The sequence below is a fragment of the Coturnix japonica genome, chromosome 4 (assembly GCF_054131305.1).
Source record: "Coturnix japonica strain WE chromosome 4, WE-NBRP24, whole genome shotgun sequence".
Lineage (NCBI taxonomy): Eukaryota > Metazoa > Chordata > Aves > Galliformes > Phasianidae > Coturnix > Coturnix japonica.
The window spans coordinates 86670737-86691786 of NC_140666.1; the positions used below are offsets into that span (position 1 = coordinate 86670737).

At 39.1% G+C, this 21050-nt stretch overlaps 1 protein-coding gene across 1 annotated transcript; it reads left to right on the plus strand.

Moving 5' to 3' along the window:
• The first annotated feature begins 15159 nt into the window (after positions 1-15159).
• Positions 15160-20645, plus strand: LOC146761177 (uncharacterized). The gene has a single exon (XM_085545873.1). It carries the CDS (start codon positions 16301-16303, stop codon positions 17771-17773), a length of 1473 nt encoding a protein of 490 aa, XP_085401999.1. The 5' UTR covers positions 15160-16300; the 3' UTR covers positions 17774-20645.
• Positions 20646-21050: the final 405 nt, after the last annotated feature.

Here is a 21050-nt window from a genome sequence, read left to right on the forward strand (position 1 = left end):
TCAGTAATGGGCTTATTTCAGCACAGAATCCTTAAAATATCTGTCAGTATTTTATTTTTCCAAGCTATTTAAGGTGTTACTAAAAGTGTCTCAGATCTTAGAGCTCTAGAGATTTTCACCCATTATATAAATTGTCTTCAATCTCCTTTCACAATACTAAGCATAAAATAGTGTTTGTGTGAGGTTAGCTATGAGCTTGCCTGAGCTCCTCCATGATGACACTAGAGGGCCACAAATTAAAAAGAAAGGAGAGTAAGGAGGGTAAGCTGTCAATGGTTCTAACCAGCTGTTGTCTGTATTCTCTAGCATGGGGGTGATCTTTTGTGGTGTGGAAAGGACATGAGTCTTCTCATGTCTTCTCACGAGCTGGAGCGGGGACACAGCATCCCTAAGTGCCTGGTGAAGAATCTACATAGTAGCTTTTCAACATTAATTCAATAACTCTTGACATTGAGCATGTTGCTATTGTAACAACCTTCTTCCATGTAGCCTTTTAAGTGGTGCTGAAAGGAGTTACACAACAGACTAGGTAGAGTCTGGCAGCTTTAATAAGCACAAAATTAAATGCTCTCAGGTATCTCAGTGTATTTGGAGGATTTGGTTACAGTTCTGACTTTTGGGGGTCTGACTTGCTTCTCAGAATCCTCTGCAGCTACAGCTCCCCTTCATGCTCAGGTCTCTTTTAGCATTTGTTTTGCTGCTGCCATGAATTCCCAAGCAATAATGCCATGTTCCTTTCTGCTCCTCTGAAGTATTCTCTCTTCTAAAGCCTAGTTCTTTATATCAGTCTCTTTGGGTAACATTTCTGTGTCTTGTCTGACGTAGAACTGGACCATATTCTTCACCCTGAATGTGAGCAGATGTCGAATATTTCCACTGCTTTGGGGTGCAGACTGGACTGAGTTCTTTTGAGTCTAATTTTACAACCCTGACATTGAAAATAGATGTGCACTTTTAACACAGCTATTAATTTCCATGGACCTACTTGCAAAATAGGTGTGAGAGTGCGTGACCTTTGAAATTTCCAAGATGCTAAATGCAGCTTTGAAGCATTTTAATAAATTCTGTTGAAAGTAAGCATCCCTCATCATGCATAAAAGCCTCTTTTTTTTTCCTTCCTTCCTTCCTTCCTTCCTTCCTTCCTTCCTTCCTTCCTTCCTTCCTTCCTTCCTTCCTTCCTTCCTTCCTTCCTTCCTTCCTTCCTTCCTTCCTTCCTTCCTTCCTTCCTTCCTTCCTTCCTTCCTTCCTTCCTTCCTTCCTTCCTTCCTTCCTTCCTTCCTTCCTTCCTTCCTTCCTTCCTTCCTTCCTTCCTTCCTTCCTTCCTTCCTTCCTTCCTTCCTTCCTTCCTTCCTTCCTTCCTTCCTTCCTTCCTTCCTTCCTTCCTTCCTTCCTTCCTTCCTTCCTTCCTTCCTTCCTTCCTTCCTTCCTTCCTTCCTTCCTTCCTTCCTTCCTTCCTTCCTTCTTTTTTTGTTTTTGTTTTTGTTTTTTTCCCCACCCTTTGTACTGCAGAACCATTTAACAGCTGGTTAATACTTTATCATTGATTACGAAGGAGGAAATCTCAACTCACCTGCAGGTATCATTTCTTTGTATTTGGTAGGTAAGGGCTGTATGGGGCTTTATTTTTCATCTGGGTAGGACACCATATGTTCTCCCTTTTCCTGAGCATAAATACCATTGATAAACCTCACTATGTTTTGTGCTTGAAATGTCATTTAAATAAAAATAACTTTGAAAACGCTGCCTCCTTGTGTATTATAGCTGGAGGGGATTCAGTGTGTATCTTGCTGGCTCATTAGGGGTGATTATAAAGCAAGAACTATTGATAGGAAAACTGCCAGCTGTTTGAAAACATTATTTTAGGAATTAGAGCAAAAACAGGTAAAATAGAGGCATTTTGGAAACATCTATAGGAAAGAGTTGCTGTCTAAAAATTGTTTCAAAATGTTGAAGTCTACCACTTAACACACAGAACTTGTAAGTTATTTAAGAGCTCTATATGTATGTCTGCCTTAGACCTTTTTCATTTGCTCAGTCTGCTAAAACAAGCAGTCATGTTTTTGCTGTAGTGGTTTTCAGTTATTGGCACTGATAACTGGAGAAGCAGATGACTTTGTGAGCAACCATCTTTGATCTTTGTGACCTCTAAAGACAACAGTTTATTAAAAGTGAAGTTGGGGCAAAAGTACAAGGGTTTTTTTTAATACATAAACTGATAGGAGCAATGTTGGACTTGAACAGATAGGATGTTGATCATGAATACACAAGTCAGTTAATGACCAAGTTTCTTGTTCCTGTCTTCCAGTCTTTCTGAATTTCATTTGCCAGAAGGGAAAAACAAATCCATAGATCCTAGAGGGTCTCTTGTGCGTGGGAAACAGGATTATGGCAGGAATTAAATTTATACTGAAGTAATAAAGGGGTTTCCTACAGACTAGTACATATTATTTACACAAGGAAGGATGGATCCTCCAATATTAGAACAGGTGCTCATTTAGGAATACAGACCTCCCTGCATCCAGAAATTGTAAAGCATGCTGAATTTTGCAGTGATTTATGAAGAATGACAGGAAGAGCAGCCTCTTGTCTTCTCCTCTCCAGGGTGCTAGCATCTCCCCTGTGACACTCTATCCTTTCCTTCTTTAGCAGTCATCACTCACAGAAAACAGATGTTTGACACTGGTAAATCCTGAGAGGATTAAGATGTTCCTATGTAGGTTTGCTGCGCATGGGACCTTTCAGCCTGTAGAAAAAATGTTGTCATTGTTGTCATAAACAGTTTTTATAACCTAAAAAGTGAGAAAGAAGAGCAAATCAGTACTTTTCTTTTAGTTTGTATTTCTTCTGATACACTGAAATGAAAAGGAATTAAATCATTCGAGGATGTTAGCTGTTATTATTTTGGGGGAAGGGTAGAAGGGACTATAAAGTTTTTGATATCAACAAAAAAGTTGAAGTTCAACCAAAAAAGTTGCAGATAAAATTGGTAGAAAGTTAACTGTGAAAGAAACAGAGTTAAACTGCATCTTATGCCAGATAGGAATCTTTGGTAAGCTTCATGCACAGAGGTAGGCTTAGAGGAAATACGTAAAGAGATCAGCTCTGCTGAGCATTAAGCAGAGTGCCATGAGCCACAGCGGGGAGTAAGCACAGGAGTGGGTCAAGGACAACTGGCATTCTACCAGTAATGGATGAGCAAGCACAGGCAGCTGATGGAAAAAGCAGCATCTTGACACCAAACATACTGAAAATAGGAAACTCTCTTTTTGGTTTGCAGTATTTTGTTTTTGCTTTCTTTTTCCCCTTAAAGCATAAAACTGTTGCATGAGAGGGTGTGGAGGAGGAGGAAGCAGAGAGAATGGGAACTGGCAGTAAGCTTTTTGAAATACCCATTATGATCGTAAAGCTATTTGTATTGCCACTGATTAAATTATTTTAATAAGCCTACATGCCCTATAAAAAGGATTGGGAGGATATTTTTGAAGACTTCAGTCTAGAAAAGCAAAAGCAATTTCTAAATATTTTATACATGATGATAGACTTTATTATAGAAAAATTACACTATGCGAATGCTACCAGCTATTGGGTTATTGTGCTGCTCCCTGTAAATGAAAACATTTTGATATTTCTCTTTGTAATTGCTTGGTTGCTTTATGGCAGGTTTCCTTTGGAACTAGGGCTTTCTCTGCTGTGCACAGGGTTTCATGGTATAGTTAGCTCACATTTCAGCAAATGTGACTAGATTTGAACTGGGGACATGCTGTGACATTCTGTGAGACAGCTTGGTGCTGCCTGGGGACTTCTGGGCAGGATGCTCTTCTCATGCCCCTGCTCCATCATGCTTGCCATACACAAGCCTACGGGCTCTTGCTGGCCGCCTCATATGGTCCAGCAGAACCATTTCCATCCTAAAGCACTTGTCTGTGAAGCCCTGGAGGCCTCCTGATGTTGTTTTGTCCCAGAGGTCAAACAGGCAAACACCCTAGGTGACTTCTGCTCTTGGGGTGATGTGACCCAAGAACTGCTTGCTAAATGGCCTCACTGGGAATCAGTTCATGTGTAGAGGGCTGAACTGCTGCTTAACACATGGTGGTGCTTTGCTCTTCTTGGGCCTTAATCCAAATCACTAAATTCACCACGTCACTTTCTATTCAGTTCAAAAGACCTTGAATGAGGTTTTATAGTTATATTTTTAACCTAGAGTTCTTTGACATTTTAACCACCGTCTTTACGTTTCATGTTTCATTCCTTGGTATTGGTGGTATTATTTCTGCTGAATCTTGTCAGAAATGTCTTAAATTCCCCAGTTAATATACCTTTAGATCAAGGCTGCCTGGTTTAAGAGAACATATAGAATCAGGGAGGATGGAAATGGTTACTGTGGGAAGTAAGGATGTTCATTTTCTCTGTGAGCTTTAGGACTGAGTAGATGAAATTGTCTTGAAATACACAAACAATTTCCCACCTCCCCCCTCCCCACCCCCCCCCCCCACCCCCCCCATCCCCCCCCCTCCATGTTTGCAGAGATTGACTGTTTGCTGTATACAGGGAGTTTGTGATTATTCTCAGCATGGGTTTTACTAAAACAATGCTTAATAAGTTCATCTACTAAGGTCCAACTGTACATTCATGACAGTGCCTGAATGCAGCTTTTCTGTGTGGAGGATACTGTGTCCAGGTTTGGTCTGGGGTCTCTTCTGCACTGTCCCCAAGATACCTGGCAGGACACACAAATACACAGGGGAGGATGTCTACATTTAGAGAGCCTGGCCCAAGCCATTGCTAAACTCTATGACTAGTTCCATTTTTGTTTATTTATGTAGTTACAGCCATAGTGTTGGAGGTGATCTTGGTCATATATTACTTCTCTCTGTCACGATTCTTTGTTGGTATTGAGGACCAAACTTTCTAAACCATTTACGTATCCATCACCAAATATGAATAGTTTCAAAAATAATTTAGAAACAAAGCACCATCCTCTTCTGTGGGAGCTGGATGCACAGAAAAAGCCACCTGATTTCTCTTTTCATTGCTTGCCTTTTTCAAAGCTATAATCTGAAGCAGTAAGTACCATTTGTCAATTTATTGTTTGCCATGAACCTTCAAGGTCATGCTGTGAAAAGATCCATGGAACAGGTGAAAGCATCCTTGGTTTCTGTGTTCTCCCTTCCTCAGGTTTTTCCTCTGATTTCAGCACAGAGAGCTCTGCAGCAAAGGGCAAGCTTTGCTGGGCTGTTTCCTATGGTTTTGTGGTGAGATTGCCACTGAAGAAAGTGCATGCTTTGAAAGCACAAACAACTCAGCATCCAAGCAATAATTCAGGTCTAATACAGTGCTACGTTTCTCATTTAAAAATGAGAAGTAACATAAAATGTGAAGGCAATGTGCTGCCATCAGGATGCTAAATACAGTTTTCTAGCTGGAGTAAATAAATCTTAATTAAGAATCTGAGCCTATATTTTCATTTATTTCCTTCCTCCTTTTCCCTCCCCTTTTACCTCCAAGAATTTGACTGGAATACAGTGAAAAAATATTAAAAATTTAAAAACCTGGGGTAAAAAATCCACATGAAAACCAACCAGTAAATGGAAATCATGAGGATTTCTGCCTCTTAATTATAGCTCATTCCTCTGTGTGTGTATGAATGCATGCACGTATCCGTACAACTTTATGCATGTAAGCATGTAAAGAAGAGATGAACATGTTCAAATGTTTTCTTAGCTGCTTAGAGTGGCAGACGTATCCATAAAAATCAAATAGCAGTCCTTTGCAATTCAGTTTGTTTCGTAATGAAATCTAAAACCAAACAAAGTATGTGCGTTGTTCTATTTAATATGGCCAGTAAAAATTTATATCTCTCCCTTGAATTTATTCTGAAGTACATTATTGCAACAAATAATCACAGCACATGTGATTGGAAAGGATCAGATTTGATTTTCATACAGGCTTTGGGCTGTGATTGAGTGAGCTTAAGAATGAAATGTCTTTAGCAGAGCAGTATCATGTACGGAAGATTATTTTAGACCTGAGCCACTTAAAATAATTCCAGTGGAGTGCTAAGGGCTAATTTCCAAGTAAGGAGGATCACTTGGTATTTACACTTATATAAGAAGTGCCGTTGCTCCCAATAGCAAATGTAACATTTCGACTACAGCAACCTAAAGTGGATGTTTGAGTTCTTTTGATTCAAATGAACAAGAAAATTAGGTTTAAAACATCTTGAAACAAAAAAGTGGGCTGTCAAGACAAGGCACAGGTGTTCTTGACCTTACATACATATGGTGCTCATATACACATACATGCTTTGCATCCAAACTGCTGTTGCAAGTGAGATGAGATTATCTGTCACTGCCTATGACAGCTATAACTCCAAAGCTGAAGAATTTGTCACAGTAATGCACTGTTGGCATCTCCTTTAGATCTTGTGTCAAATGTGTGAGTCCTCTGGGGATGCGTTGGGTACCCTGGGGAATGTCAAATGTGATTAAATTTCTATGCATAAGCAGCTGAATCCCAGCAAAATCTTCATTGCCTTTTACAACTTAGGGGCATTACAGGTGATCGTATTTATACTGTTAGATGTGTACATCTAAATCTGTTAGCTGAATCCAACCAAACTGGCAAAAAGACTTGAGAAAAAGAATTGTATTCAGTAAGTGCAATATGAGATCTTCCTCCAGATACATAGAATTGCTCAGGTTGGAACAGACTTTAAAGATCATCAAGTACAACCATAACCTGACCATACAACCCTAGCTCTAACAACACTGCTAAATCGTGTCACTGAGCACCACACCCAAACGGATTAAGCTTATCTCTAACCAGAATATGTGAGTTAATGAAGAGCTTTTCCAACCTGAGCAATTCTATGATTCTATAATAAACAAGGCCATAACAACAGACACTATAGAGCATACATTCTATTCTATTATAGATTCTATTATATTCTATTATATATAATATATTATATATATTCTATTTTGAATGCATTTCTTAAGTTTTGAGAGCTCTCCAGGTTCTTCTCTCTCTAGATTGTGCTAAATTGTCAGATGCATCTGTAATATTCCTTATTTTTGACTGTGAGTTCACAGGTACAGCTATTATCATGCTTTGTTGTGCTTTTAACAGGAGAAATCTCTAATTTCTCTGTGGCCTTCTCTACCTAGAGCTCCTAACACAATGGAAGTAGTGTCAAGCCAGTAGAAACTGAGATAAACTGAGAGGGCAGGTAGGGTTTGGCTAACACCACCAGGATGCTCATTTCTAGAAAGACTACTGGTGGAAAGACTATTTTGTTTTAACCGTAAAGGAATCTGTATAGCTAATGAATTACTAATCTTAAAACAACATCTTCTCAGTGTTACAGAGGATCCAGCAGAGAAGAATAGCAGAGGAGGAAATTAAACGTAACATAAAAGCTTCTGAATCTTCATAACTTGCTCATCAGAATTTAGCAAATAAATAAATAAATGGAGAGGAGGGGAAAAACAGATTGGAGATGTGTTTATTTTCCCCGGGGAGAACTTGAACATCCGCTGAAGCCCAGGAGAGAGTGTTAATGAAGTAAGCAGCATCAGGGGAGCTACTTGACATAATAAAATCTTTTATTTTATTTATGGGGAAGTGATTTCTTGATCAAAGTGTCTGATGTTAGCTTTCAAAGAGCATCCATGAGGAGGAGAGAAAAAGCCTGCAGGGACTTTCACCTTATTACAGGCTTTTAACCAATCAGTTAGTGATTTTATTAGAAGTGTACAAGGAAACTCTGTCAGGATTCAGCTCAGACTCAAGGTACAGCATTGGATCGGAGGCTGAAAATTAGACAAAGCAACCTGCCTGTACTGCTTATAACATCATGGACAGCCATGAGTTTCTAACTGGGACATCAGCTACTGAAATGAATATTGAAAGTATGAAAGAAATCTGTGTCTGGAGAACAATTGACTGCATCTGTCTTAGTAAATAAAACACTTCTCCTAAAGCCACTGCCCTTCCTTCTAGAATGATGTAGCTTTGCTCTTAGTGCTGAGGATAACCTCCAGCCCCTTCTGTACTGAGCATTGGGCATTTTCTATGGGAATGCATAGAATTGTAGAGTCGTTTGAGTTGGAAGGAACCTTTAAAGACCAACTGGATCAGCTCCCCCGCAATGAATAGTAACATCTACAGCTTGATTGTGTGCTCAGAGTCCCATCCAGCCTGACCTTGAATCTTGCCAAGGATAGGGCACCCACCACCTTTCTTGGCACCTCTCTGGTAAGCTGGTGCTTCACTAACCTTACTGTAAAATCTTTTTTTTTTTGTATATCCAATAAAGAATCTAATAAATCTCCTTTCTTTCAATTTCCTCTCGTCCTATCACATCAGACCCTGATAAAGTGTCTGCCCCACTCCTTTCTTAACTAAGGGGTTAGCATTAATACCGTGCCATTTGCCTTGTGCCACTGCAAAGTTCAGATGTAATCACACAGACTCAGGGCTCTAGAAAAGAAATAGTCAGAATGGCTTTATGGCCTGTGTTGTGGTCTTTCCTTGTTTGGAGCTCCTGTGGCACAAGAGCAGAGCATTCTAGAAAGAAAATGCCTGATGTGAGCTCCTAAAGGAAAATAAAATAATTTCTTTATCTAGTTGGTGCTACTTGTAGTGTCAGTGAAAATAAGCTGCAGCATTCCCAGTAGAGCCTTAAGTGTGCTTGGAACTTGAAAAAGGATCATTTCCCAAAGCTCAGTACAATTGCCAGCCTGGAAGGTGAGAAGGAGAAGTGTTATAAGCCAGCAGACAGGTGGATTCCTAGAGGAAATCCCCTCCAAAATCCAGCCCAAACCCCTTGGTGTTTAATAAGTAGGAAAGGATTAATAAGTGAGCATGTATGCATATGAGTCTATGCAGTTTACTGCATGTTTACATGTAGAGTTTAATAAAAATGGAAAATATAAAGTTAACAAAAGTGAGTACAAATTACAACCCTACCCATAAAGGTAACAAATGAAAATTATAACATTCATTTGAACACAGATGACAGTGGAAAAGTCTGCATTGTGGGTTCTAACATCCTACATTATTATCAAGCAAAAGTAGGAGTGGAAAAGTAACACTGGAAGGTTCTTTAAGCCCATCTGATAAACTGAATAGGTATTTTTCTATTGGAAATGCAGAAGATGCAAGTTGGCATAGAATAAAGCTTTGTGTTTCCTGAATCAATTGTTTAAAGTAACATGTGCCCATAAATGTTGTAAAAAAACAGCTGATTCCATTTAACCACTCATTTCAAGTATATATAACCCTAAAAATCCATTGTGAAGGGAATGAGGAAGGTCAGGAAAATAGGAAGTTCTGAACAAAGCAAAAAATAAAGGATTTCACAGAAAGCAGGATGTTTGTAATGCTTGTCAGCATGCTGCCATGAAAAATAGGTATTGTCAAATAGATTCTTACTGTTTGTTTAATAGTGCATATTTTTCATCAGCCAAAACAAAGAATCCACTGTTCTTTTTCATTCTGGGCTGCAATTTGTTTCTTAAACAGAGAAAGAAAAACAAAAGCAACAAACCTCAAAGTATGGTACAAACACTGATGGAAGAAACTGTCAAGACTGCTAGCAAAAAACATCTAGCTTTCTCTGTCTCTTGTTAAATGCTACATTGTAAATTAGACCTTTTGCCTTCCTTTCTAAATCTCACGCACTTCTGAGCATCTTAGTGCACATATCAGGAACTGTATAACAAGGATTTTTGTAGTGTTTCATTTTAAAACTAAGCATGCTGTGTCTTCTTTCACCTCACTTTTTCATCTGTTCTTTTTCCTTGCCTTTTACCTTGCCTTCCCTTTGTTTCCCTTCTCCATTCCTCCCCCATTTCCAAGCTAGATATCAACAGATGCACAAGTCAGAACAGCAAACTAACTTGAACTCCTGAAATCTACAGAATGTGAAGTTTTTAAACCATTCTGGTGTTTTTTGGTTTTTTTTTTTAACTCTCTTTGTGGCCTAGTTTTCTGCCCAGCTCGTGAACTGAAAATGCTCAGTGAAGGTCAGATGAGAGCCTGGGCTGCTACAAAAGAAGTTGCAGGAGAATGTTATCAAAAGGAAGGAGCGGGAAAAGGGCAGGGGAATGGGACCACAGCAGGGATCTGTTAGATCAGCTCCACCGACTCACTGAACATTACTGACAGATGTTTGGTCAGGATTACACATCAGTACTCCAGATCTGCTGCAGTGCGGAGTAACTTAAATCCCATAACAGGGTTTTGCTTTTTATTAAGCAATTTATTTATTCCTTCTTTAGAAGACATGTAAGAAAGTATTTTTTTTGTGATGATCATCAGAACAATCTCTCTTTTGGGTTCTGTCAGTGTATTTCTTTCACCTCTATGTTAACAATCAACAAATCTTCCCGTACTTTTGCAATGCATCTCTATCTCCATTCCAGATCTGCCCTAAAATAAGTTAATGCACACAATAGAGATGTAGCATGAAATAAATTCATCAGCTTTGATCTGGAAACAGGGCTTAAAGAGGTGACATCAAATACCTTTTAGAAAGTCTTACATAGAATCATAAAATCATCAGAATTGGGAAAGAACTTTAAGTGAAAGCAGATTTAACCTATATTAACCTAGTTCTTAGCAAGTGAAACACTAGCTTTGTCTTTATACAACTTCTGGTAATCTGTTTTGTACTTTAAGAATTTTCATGCAACTCTGTTAATTAGCTGTATGGAGAAAATTGACTCTAACTCAACTAAAATCAGGACAGCTTTCAAAATCAATTCTGTGTCAGGTTATTCTACAAAGTCTTACAATCAATTAAATTTAAACCAGGAATATATGATTTGTAAAGAGAAGTCATATATCTTTTCATAAAACTGAAGGAAAAAAAGAAGAGCTATTGAGCTTACAACTCTTATACAAGCCAGAAGCAAATGTCAAGCAAAGTACAGATTGGAAAAGATTGTTCTTGTTTAACTTAATTAGCACACTTAGACAATTCGAGTCAATTTCCCTGCTGCGGAGCAAGGAAGATATTAAAAATCTGAGAGATGCTCATGTTATAAAGTCTCGTGGGACAGGGATAATTTAGCACCTGTGTAGCAGAGGGGAAAAAAAATCTTAGCTTCCACTCAGATGACAAAGTGAGGAAAAAAAGTGATTGTGATTAATATACAATAAAATCAGAGCTTGGAGAACTTATTCTGCAGAAATTCTGTAGAATTTATTTTGCCATCATTGATATTTCTTTTAGCGAAAGCTGGAGAATTGTGACTTGTGGCATTTTTGGACCAGACATAGTTTATATCCTTCTTTTAGTTTTATCACCAAGCTGAACATTTACATTTACATGAATATTTGGAGACCATATTAAAAACATTGTTGGAAGATTCATGTTGGAAAATTCTCTAATCCTGAAGCCAGTTTAAGGCATCTTAGGAAGAGGCTTCAGATGAAGATGAAGATTTGTGAAATCATTTTTTTTTTTTTTGCTGTATTCCCAAATAATTTGTAATGTTACAACTTGGTGTCTACCATTCATGTTGTAATAAAATTATAACTGATGAGCTTCATAACCATTCCTGTACTTTTACAGAAATGTTATAACCTTAAATTAGTTACAGTTTATGTTCAGAAAACGTGGTTAAAATACTACTGATGTTTAAAAATCTGCTTGTCCTGCTCTAACATCTCATGTGTAAGAAGATATGGCATGCTTGCGGGTCTGACATAACGTCCACTTCAGTCTTTCTACTGGGTAAATGGAGCATCACATCCTATCTTATTAAGTATATTCACTGCTCACCTGTACCAAACATTTCTACCACTGTAATAATGTCTGTCAAAATAGCCAGGCAGAGTAATTTATGCAAAACTGGTGAAGATCCAAATCTAATATAGTACAACTGAGCATGGCTTAATAGAGTAATTGCTTTGTAATTCTAGTGGATGACAACTTTGGTGTCCCTGGTAACGTGGAAGTAAGTGGCAGAAATGAGAGATGATTTGTCATGGATAGTGAAGGTGTCAAAGTAAACAGAACAGCAATTCTATGGGTTTTCATTGCCTACCTTTGGATTATTATTTAGGTTTTATGAATATATGTGGCCAACATGTAGTTCCATTTTTAGTAATTTCACATACTTAATAGTATCATTCTACACACAAATGAATAAATTACAGAGTAAAACACCCATTGAGCTTTGATTCAGCTCTTTTTTTCTTTTTCTTTTTTATTTTTTTTCCCTGTAATCACAAATGAAAGGTAAAACCTTAATAGGAACAAAAGGAAGATAACGTAAATGCTTCTGAAAAAAAATCATTCTCTAGGAAAGCTCTTGTACACTGGTTCTTCCTTCTCTCCTCTCATTTAATAGGACAAAACATCTCCCAAGACACTCTTGATGTAGCATGTGAATTTTAAACTAGTAAATATACAGACATCGTTACCATTGATAAAGCTTATTAGACTCCCAGAAACAGTATTGATTAGTTTGAGAGATACTTAATCATGTTGTCAGAATTAAGTGTTGTTTTAATAGTCCCCTTTACCCATTTAATTGTTTTTCTTGTTCGTTAATAGTGTATGAGGCCTAAGGCTAAAAATGTGACACTCTTTTCAAAAGGATTAGCAGTTTCTGCAGAGAGTTGACTAATGTGTATGCCCTACTTTTGAGATATTTTAATATGGTAATCAGTATTACAATTTGCTTTTGGTTTGTGCTTTCAATGAGTTCCAGTCCTTGGTGGTCCTCTGATGTGCAGTGTGAGTTCTCATGGTCCCAGACTGATTCCCAAAAATGCTGGGAGGTGTCCTGATTGTTGTATATTCCATATATATATATATATTTCTACTTGAAGATATATTTTGTGGAACAATGCTTCATTAGCAACTTTGAAGCTTTTGAATGAAATATTTTCCATCCTAAGAAAGATCCTGTAAATATTTTATTAATGATCTTATTTTAGCAGCAGGGATGTTTATCAATTTCAGCAAAAATAGAAGCATCTTCTGTCATGTATTAAAAGGGTACAACAGCCAAAAAGTACTTTAATCCCTTTGCTGTTTAATGGGTTTTGTTCTGAAACGTTGTTCACACTTCCTACAGGTTTTACATCACCTACTGACATTTTTACATCATCACTTTCCTGGATATATAGAGTGCCATTCCCTCCCTAACCTGCCCTTTTTAATTTACAAGGAAGATTCTGATACATGAAAAATATATCTTATTCAGAGGAGAATATGAATATTTTGTGACCTCTTGCCATCTCAGGGGATGTCCATGATGAAAGGCTGTTGCCTTTTCCTTATGATATTTTCATGCAGGACCTTATCTAGGTAAAATTAAATCACTTAGTGGTGGTTTTTACTTCAGATAGTCATACAGTGTTTTTCTCCTTTAGTAATTTTATATAAAATCTAACTAATTGATCACAAATTGCTTAATCTAAATATCAGAACACTTCAGAAAACCAAAGTCAAGTAGAGAAATGACTATATGAAACATATGATATGCCAAAAATAGGTAGAACTTTAGTTATCAGGGAAGTGAGCAAACTTAATATCCTAGGTCTTGGTAGAATTTTCCATTTAACAAGGATTATTTAGTGGCAACAGCATCACAAGCAAAAGTGATTAAATGATTGCAGCACTCAATCAGTCAGATTAGTTGGGCTCCTTAGAAACAGCTATAGAAGCTCTGAAGAGAGTTTATCAGTTTTTATCCCTTGGACTTGGTCTCTGTTAGAGATGGAGCCATCAGCAGAGATTGATGGGCTCCAACCTAAAGACTGAACAAACCAGGTGGTGTTTTAAAAGATGACTGGAAAATGAAAGCTTTTTCTTTTCAAAAGTCCCTTATTAGGGTGCACAGCTGGATACCTATGCTTCAGCCACCATCTCTGCATTTTGCTATATGGACTGCAAAGTTTGGAAGCAAAATGATCACATTTCTGTATTGGATCTGCCTATCTAGACACAAACCTTATAAGTTATATGGTGTTGACTTAAAATTGGGGCACAGTCCTAAATATGTTCTGAAATAAATATGCATAGGCCTGGCACCATCTTATCCAGGGCATTGGGACATCTGCAAGCCATTCAAAGTTGGTGAAAATCTTGAAATTCCACAAGGACCAGGCTTCTGGACAGAAAAGAAGTCCAATCTGCACTCAAAACAATTTTCTCAGGACCATGTCCAGTTCAGTCTCAAATAGGAGATTGGGTATGAGGATATCCATACTTCTATTGGTATTTGTGCCAATATTTGATGATCCATATAGCAGATTTTACCCAATATCTTGTGCTCCATCTTGTGAGCATTGCCCCATTCTTCCACCACACACCACGGTCTGTCTTCCCATTATGCAGTTCTAGATAGCAGTAAGATGGCCCATGAATCTTTTCCTTCAACTCTGAACAGATGAAGCTCACAGCGTCTTTTCATCTGTTGTGAGTTCCAAGGTCTTCTTCAAACTGGATCATTAGGAGGAGTTATTCTGCAGTTTTCTTTGTCTTTTCCTTTATCTTAAGGTTTCTATCAACTCTTCTTTTATTTATTCATTTATTTTTTTATTTAGTTAGTTAGTTAGTTTTAAATCTTTTTAAAAGTCATTCTGAAAATCAACCCCATCCTCCAGAATACTGACTGCTCTCCCAGTAGTATGGTTAGTACAATGGGGCCGTGTTACATGAACAACTGTCTACAAGTCATGAGCAACATTGGCTGTATTTAGGATGGAACAGTTCCTCTCACTGCTCTTCAGGCCAGTTGCTATATTTGGTGTGCAACGATATCCAGATTTGGTTTATTATTTGTCAGCTGACCTTGATGCAAAAATCTTATTCAGGCTAAGAAGACAAATGTATTTTCTTATATTACTGTGTTGGACCCATTTCATCCTGGGTCTTTTGCAAGTATCTCCAAACAGTACAATGAAAGCCTTTGAACAGTTTTATTTGGGAAGTTTTGGGAAGCAAATCATTGCAGATCTGAAAGAATATTCGCATCACCAGGCACACTAAAATTATTCTGCAAGTTCCTGCTTTTGGAGCATATTGGATATGGCTGATTTGTTTTCTGATACAGCACTGCTGCTCTTGTATACAGATCTTTTTTGTATACCAATAAGAGTTTCTGAAGCTGTCAACTTAGAAGTTTCTTTTTTAAAAAAAAGTTTAGCTTACCTACTGTGAAAGACAGAACTGGTTTTCTTTTGTTGTCTCAAAGCTTGCTTTCGTGAGGCCTATCTGGTGATAAGACTCTGACAGGCGACTGCTAACTATCCAGGAGGGTGAATGATGGTTGTTATCATACCATCCCTGCTTAGGACTGTAAAGATAAGCAGGAACAAGACAAGCTGTCTTTTCCAGGGGTGCTGTTAGGAGGAGCAGACCCCTGCAGAAGGTGGTAAATCTTGTGTCAGGCAACAGAGACCTCCAACCCTTGCTGGCTTATCTGTGGGGCAGGAATGTCAGAAAAGTTAGTTTTAAATCTTCTTACAAAGAAGCGTTTGTTAAGAAGAAGAAGAACCCCCACCGAAATGGGGGATAAAAGACCCTCGCTAAACTGGGGACTTTGGAGACAAACTCCCAAAGACACCTTTGACGGAGAATTCCCTGAGGGGGAAACTTCGTCGGAAGAACCCCCGGGACCGGCTTGCTGCGGTCCCAATTTTTATTGGCGTAGTCGGCAGGATGCCCGCCGTGAGAGTGTTGTCCTTCCAAAAACTCCAAAATTTTTCTGTATGTATCTCCTGGAGTTGCAAGGAGCGACAATTTTGTTAACTTAAATGTGTGCACCTCTCCAGGAAGACCGCTCCATATTCTGAAACTTTACTGCTTATGTGTTTACCTCTCGGGGACGTATGAATTAATTTTGACTATTTGCTCTTGTTTTATACGTGTGAGCCTCCTCGGGAAGACTATTTCGCATTTTTGTGGTTTAAGTAACTTGTAACGTATTTTGGAATTCGAAAGTTTTGTGTGTGCGCCTCTTGGGGAAGTGAGGAAGTAATTTTTTGACGTTTGTGCTTCTCCAAGAAGTTTATTCCTTTCTGAGAAACCTAGAAGTGTTTTGTAACTTGTGTGGCTTTAAGCTTGAAGTTTTTCTGGCCTGACAGGGTAGCCAGGAGCGATTTAGGTGTTTACACTTTCTTTGTAAGTGTTGATTGGACTTCTTGGTCTTTTGTGAAAGGGAGGAATGATTGTAGCATTTGCATTTGTTTGATAGGTGCGTGTCTCTCTTGGGAGGGGTAAGGAGTTAAGTGTACCTTCTCTTCCCTTAGTGTGTATCTTTTAGGGTATTGAGAAATGAGTGAAATTGTTGCCACTATGAAAAGTGAAAATGTGCTATTTGACCTTTTAGAAAAGCATGGTGCTCGGCCCTCTTTATCAGGGGTGGATTGGGCACGACAAAACTGGTATAACTTGCAGAGTGTTTCCGACCGCATTCGTGTTTTACAATATGAGGCTCATACTCGAGCCGGGAAAGGAAAATCATTTATTTGTGCGGTACTCGGTGCTGCTTTAAAAGCTGCCGTGGAGTTCCGAGATGAAAAGCATTCGGCAGAAACCCAAACCATACAAGCATTACAGGAATCAGTTAAAGTAATGCAAGAATTGGTAAAAACTCTGCAGAATCAAATAGTGAACCTTGAGGAACAATTACAAAGAGAGCAACATAATACCGTCTTGTTGCAAATGGCTTTTAAGGAACTATTAACATATAAGAATACTAGCAATACTGCTGTCCATAATTTGCCTCAAGAAAAAACTTTTCCTCAGAAGGAACTACAAGGAATAAAGGAAGGGCTTGGCAAATTAGAGGACTCGCCAGCCCAATTGCGTCCTTTGATAAAAACTGAATATACGTTTGATAACAGTGAGGATCTGGACCCTCAAATGAATGTTAAAGAAATTCCCTTTTCTGCCACTGAATTAGCAAAACTGAAAAAGGATTTTAGCCGCTCTCCAAAGGAATCAGAGACAGAGTATGTATGGAGGGTTAGTCTCACTGGTGGAGACCAAATACTGTTAACTGAAAAGGAAGCTGAAGGTTATTGGGGGCCTGGAGTATTTTTAACTACTGGTAACAACCGTGCTCCCTGGTCCCTAACACAAAGGGCTGCCTATTGGGCAGGTGGTCTTAACCCTTTAGAAAGGGGAGACCCTCTTGCTATTAATGGGACAGCTGATCAATTAGTGGAAAGTGTTCAAAAAGCTGCTTGTCTGCAAATGATGTATGATAGAAAGCTGCAGCCACATCATGAATCACCCATGATGATGCCTGTTGATCCTGAAAGGATGACTCCTTTAATCAGGGGGCTTCCAGAATCACTGAAACCTATAGGTATACAACTACAAGGAAAAATACAAGCTATGCCTCAGGGAGAAAGAACCCTGGCAGAATTAGAAGGGACAGGTATCTCTAACCATTTGCAGTCGGGATATAAAGTATGGACATGGGGGGAGGTTGCCCAAGAGTTGATTAATTATGAAAGGAAATATGGGCCTGTGGCTTCTTCCAGTATATCTGAACCAGAGGAAGTAAGGCTCGCAGCAACCACCCTTGCTCCTAGGCCACCTAGTCCAAAGCTCAGTGGAACTGGAAGGGTCTCACTGCCAGTAAGAACGGGTAGGCGAAATATTGATCATAAACGTAATCGTCTCTGGACACTGGGTTGGCAAAAGGGTGTTCCACGAGACCTGATGAATGGATTACCCACAGTCAGGTTAGAGAAATTAGTTAACTTGTGGCCAGAACAAAAGCTCAAGGAAAGCTGATGCTTTCACCCCCTCCCCCAGATGAGTGGGAAGTGGGGGGGGGGGGAAGGCAGTGAAGGGTGGATGTTTATTAGAAAGCTCACAACAAAAGGAGATCCTTGATTTAACACCTTCTGTCCCAAGGCCTCTCCACTCCTGCCAATTGCCCCTGTGAGTCACGATCCAGTTGCTGATAAGCTAGGGAAACACTTATCTCTCTGGCCAGCTTGTGTGGACTGACTCAGCTAACATGAGGCGTTTCCCTAACCTTAATGAAATCCCTTAACAAATATCCTTAGAAGGCTAAGGACACCCCGAAAAAGGAATGTAAAATATACTCCTCGATGGATTGTTCTCTCATTTTTTTAATTGTATTAACAAAGCCCCAAAAGGGCAAGTTGTTGTTTTGTTTTATTTTACAGAAGATCCCCGTGGGACCTTCACTGAACAGAATGACTGATAGCTGACTTTAACCATTTGTGTTTTGTGACAGAAAAGTTGAAGATGTGATTGTGCTAGAATTCTGAATTTACCTCTCTTATTACATATTTTGGTTGCAATAGTATTATGTTTTTGTTTGTTGTTGTTGTGGATTGTGATTGATATCAGTCCTTGGATCTGTTAAAACTTCACAATTTGGTTCAGAGTTTTTTCAGATCATCCTGACTTTCTGGTACTTTCTGCACAGTGATAACCATTCCTTCTGATCCCTTCTTTTACCCCTTTTTGTCAAACTGATTATGATTTGCATGTAACTCCTCCATAGTGTTTCCAAATTCCTAACAAATTGGGAAATGAGCCAAGTGACCTATCTAATATCTGTTAGATGTGGTCAAAAATGAAATCTATTTTAAAACCCTTTGCACTGATGTTTTTCAGTGTCACATCAGTCCAGGAGTTCCATACAAAACATGGTTGTTGGAAAATGTCTAAGTTTTGATAAGAGATGTGTATGTTTCTGGGATTATCCCTCTTATGGTTTATACTGTGGGGTATCCCACACACTGTTCTGTGAAAAGTTCGGTAAACTATAACAGTACTCTAACTTGCCAAACTAGTATTTATATCTCTCAGTAATTGAACTGCTTTGGAAATGCTCAAGTGGACAGCAGCTGACACAAATACCCCTATTTATTTGTTTTACTTGTTTATTTGATACTATTGGTTATTGTCACTGTCTTTGTGATTTTTAAATGTTTATGGTATATGTAAGTATGGATTGCTAAAGGAAAGTTATATGGTACTAAGGGTGTTGTGGAAACTGAAGAACTGTGTTGTTTGATCTGTGGGTTCTGAAGGGAATGGGACAAACTGCTTTGATGGTATAAGAACTGTTAATGATACAGAAGTATAATTGAGGGTATGTGGATGGAGCTTGGAAATTGTATGGAGGGGGAATTGTGGTGGTGGAGTTGGATGGAACGGTGGCAGCCGTACTAGAGCAGGTCCTGAAGATCCCAGGATGAGTTTTGCCCGTAGTGGGCTGAATGCATTGCGCACACAGCAGTGCAAAGATATTTGTTTTCTGACAGTTTCAGGTGCATCTCACTCTGTACTGCATCAAGAATTATTACCCATAGATGATTTTTGTAACTATAGTAGGAGTAGGTCAACAAGAAAAAGCTTACCAATTAAAAGAAAAAAGAAGAAAGCTAAGAGTGAAGCAAGTAACAATAGAAATAAGTGACTATAGCTGTTAATAACTTTTCTGAGTAGTTTGTATTGTAGAGAGATCTAATATAGTGGTTTGTTATGTTTTATGAGCAGGTGTTTCACCTGGGCTCTGTATCATGCACTGGCCATGCATATATGGAGTACATGTGAAAAAAGCCCTGCACAGGAGAGAATCTGTGATGGGTGAGAAAGGCAAAGTGTACTTTGAAGCAGGGGACGCCCTGCAGGCACTGCCTATCACATTCACCGCTATTGTGTTCCTTCTGTCTTCTTTTGGTGGTTTGCCACCTCATAGTTGTTAAGTAATGTGTATATGTCAACTCAAAAAATTATGACCTTACATGTAACCTCATGTTTAGTTAGTGCATTATCAATCAAGGTTTTGACTGAATGATGATGATTGTTAACATTTAATTCCCCCATATCACCTATCCCTCTTTTCCCTTATGCTTACTTTTTTTTATTTCCTCACCACCGTGAATGGTCATTTGCGCATCAATTTCAAGCAACCTTTGAGCCACGGGGTGGTGTGAAAGACAGAACTGGTTTTCTTTTGTTGTCTCAAAGCTTGCTTTCGTGAGGCCTATCTGGTGATAAGACTCTGACAGGCGACTGCTAACTATCCAGGAGGGTGAATGATGGTTGTTATCATACCATCCCTGCTTAGGACTGTAAAGATAAGCAGGAACAAGACAAGCTGTCTTTTCCAGGGGTGCTGTTAGGAGGAGCAGACCCCTGCAGAAGGTGGTAAATCTTGTGTCAGGCAACAGAGACCTCCAACCCTTGCTGGCTTATCTGTGGGGCAGGAATGTCAGAAAAGTTAGTTTTAAATCTTCTTACAAAGAAGCGTTTGTTAAGAAGAAGAAGAACCCCCACCGAAATGGGGGATAAAAGACCCTCGCTAAACTGGGGACTTTGGAGACAAACTCCCAAAGACACCTTTGACGGAGAATTCCCTGAGGGGGAAACTTCGTCGGAAGAACCCCCGGGACCGGCTTGCTGCGGAGCTCCCTGGCTGTCTCCCATCCCCTGCGGCGATCAGACGAGTTCCTGAGATCGCCGGACCTACTGTGTACCTCGCTGGACCCACGGTGGTGACTATCTCTTTCGCTCTCTGCAAAGACTCCTTGCTTACATTTCCTACTTTTTCTATCGCCTACCTTCCCTTCCCCATCTCCCTAAAAATAGCTAGGACTCTAATAAACTGGTTGGACCAACATTTGAACCGTTGCTTCTTAATCTCACGCCGGGTATACACATATCAAAGAACCTTGCCTCCCTCCTACAAATTGGAGCGAGACACCTACAAGCCTATGTTTCTGCTCTTATATTGTGTGTATATTAATGAGTTCACAGTTAATATTTGAGACACATACAATCCATTTAGTAAGATGAGGTTGACTTCCATTATTAACTACTCAATCACCAAACTGTAATCAGACACAGACCATGGGACTCTTCTTGCTTTGTCCATGAAGTTAACAGTGTTTCCAGTGTAACTTCAGTGGTGTTTATGCTCTGTTCAGCATGGGGTTATGAACTGTTTTGCTGTCATGTTTGAAGAATACATTATATTACTGAAGCAGTCAATGACTGTGAGTTGATTCTCCTCTGCACACACTGT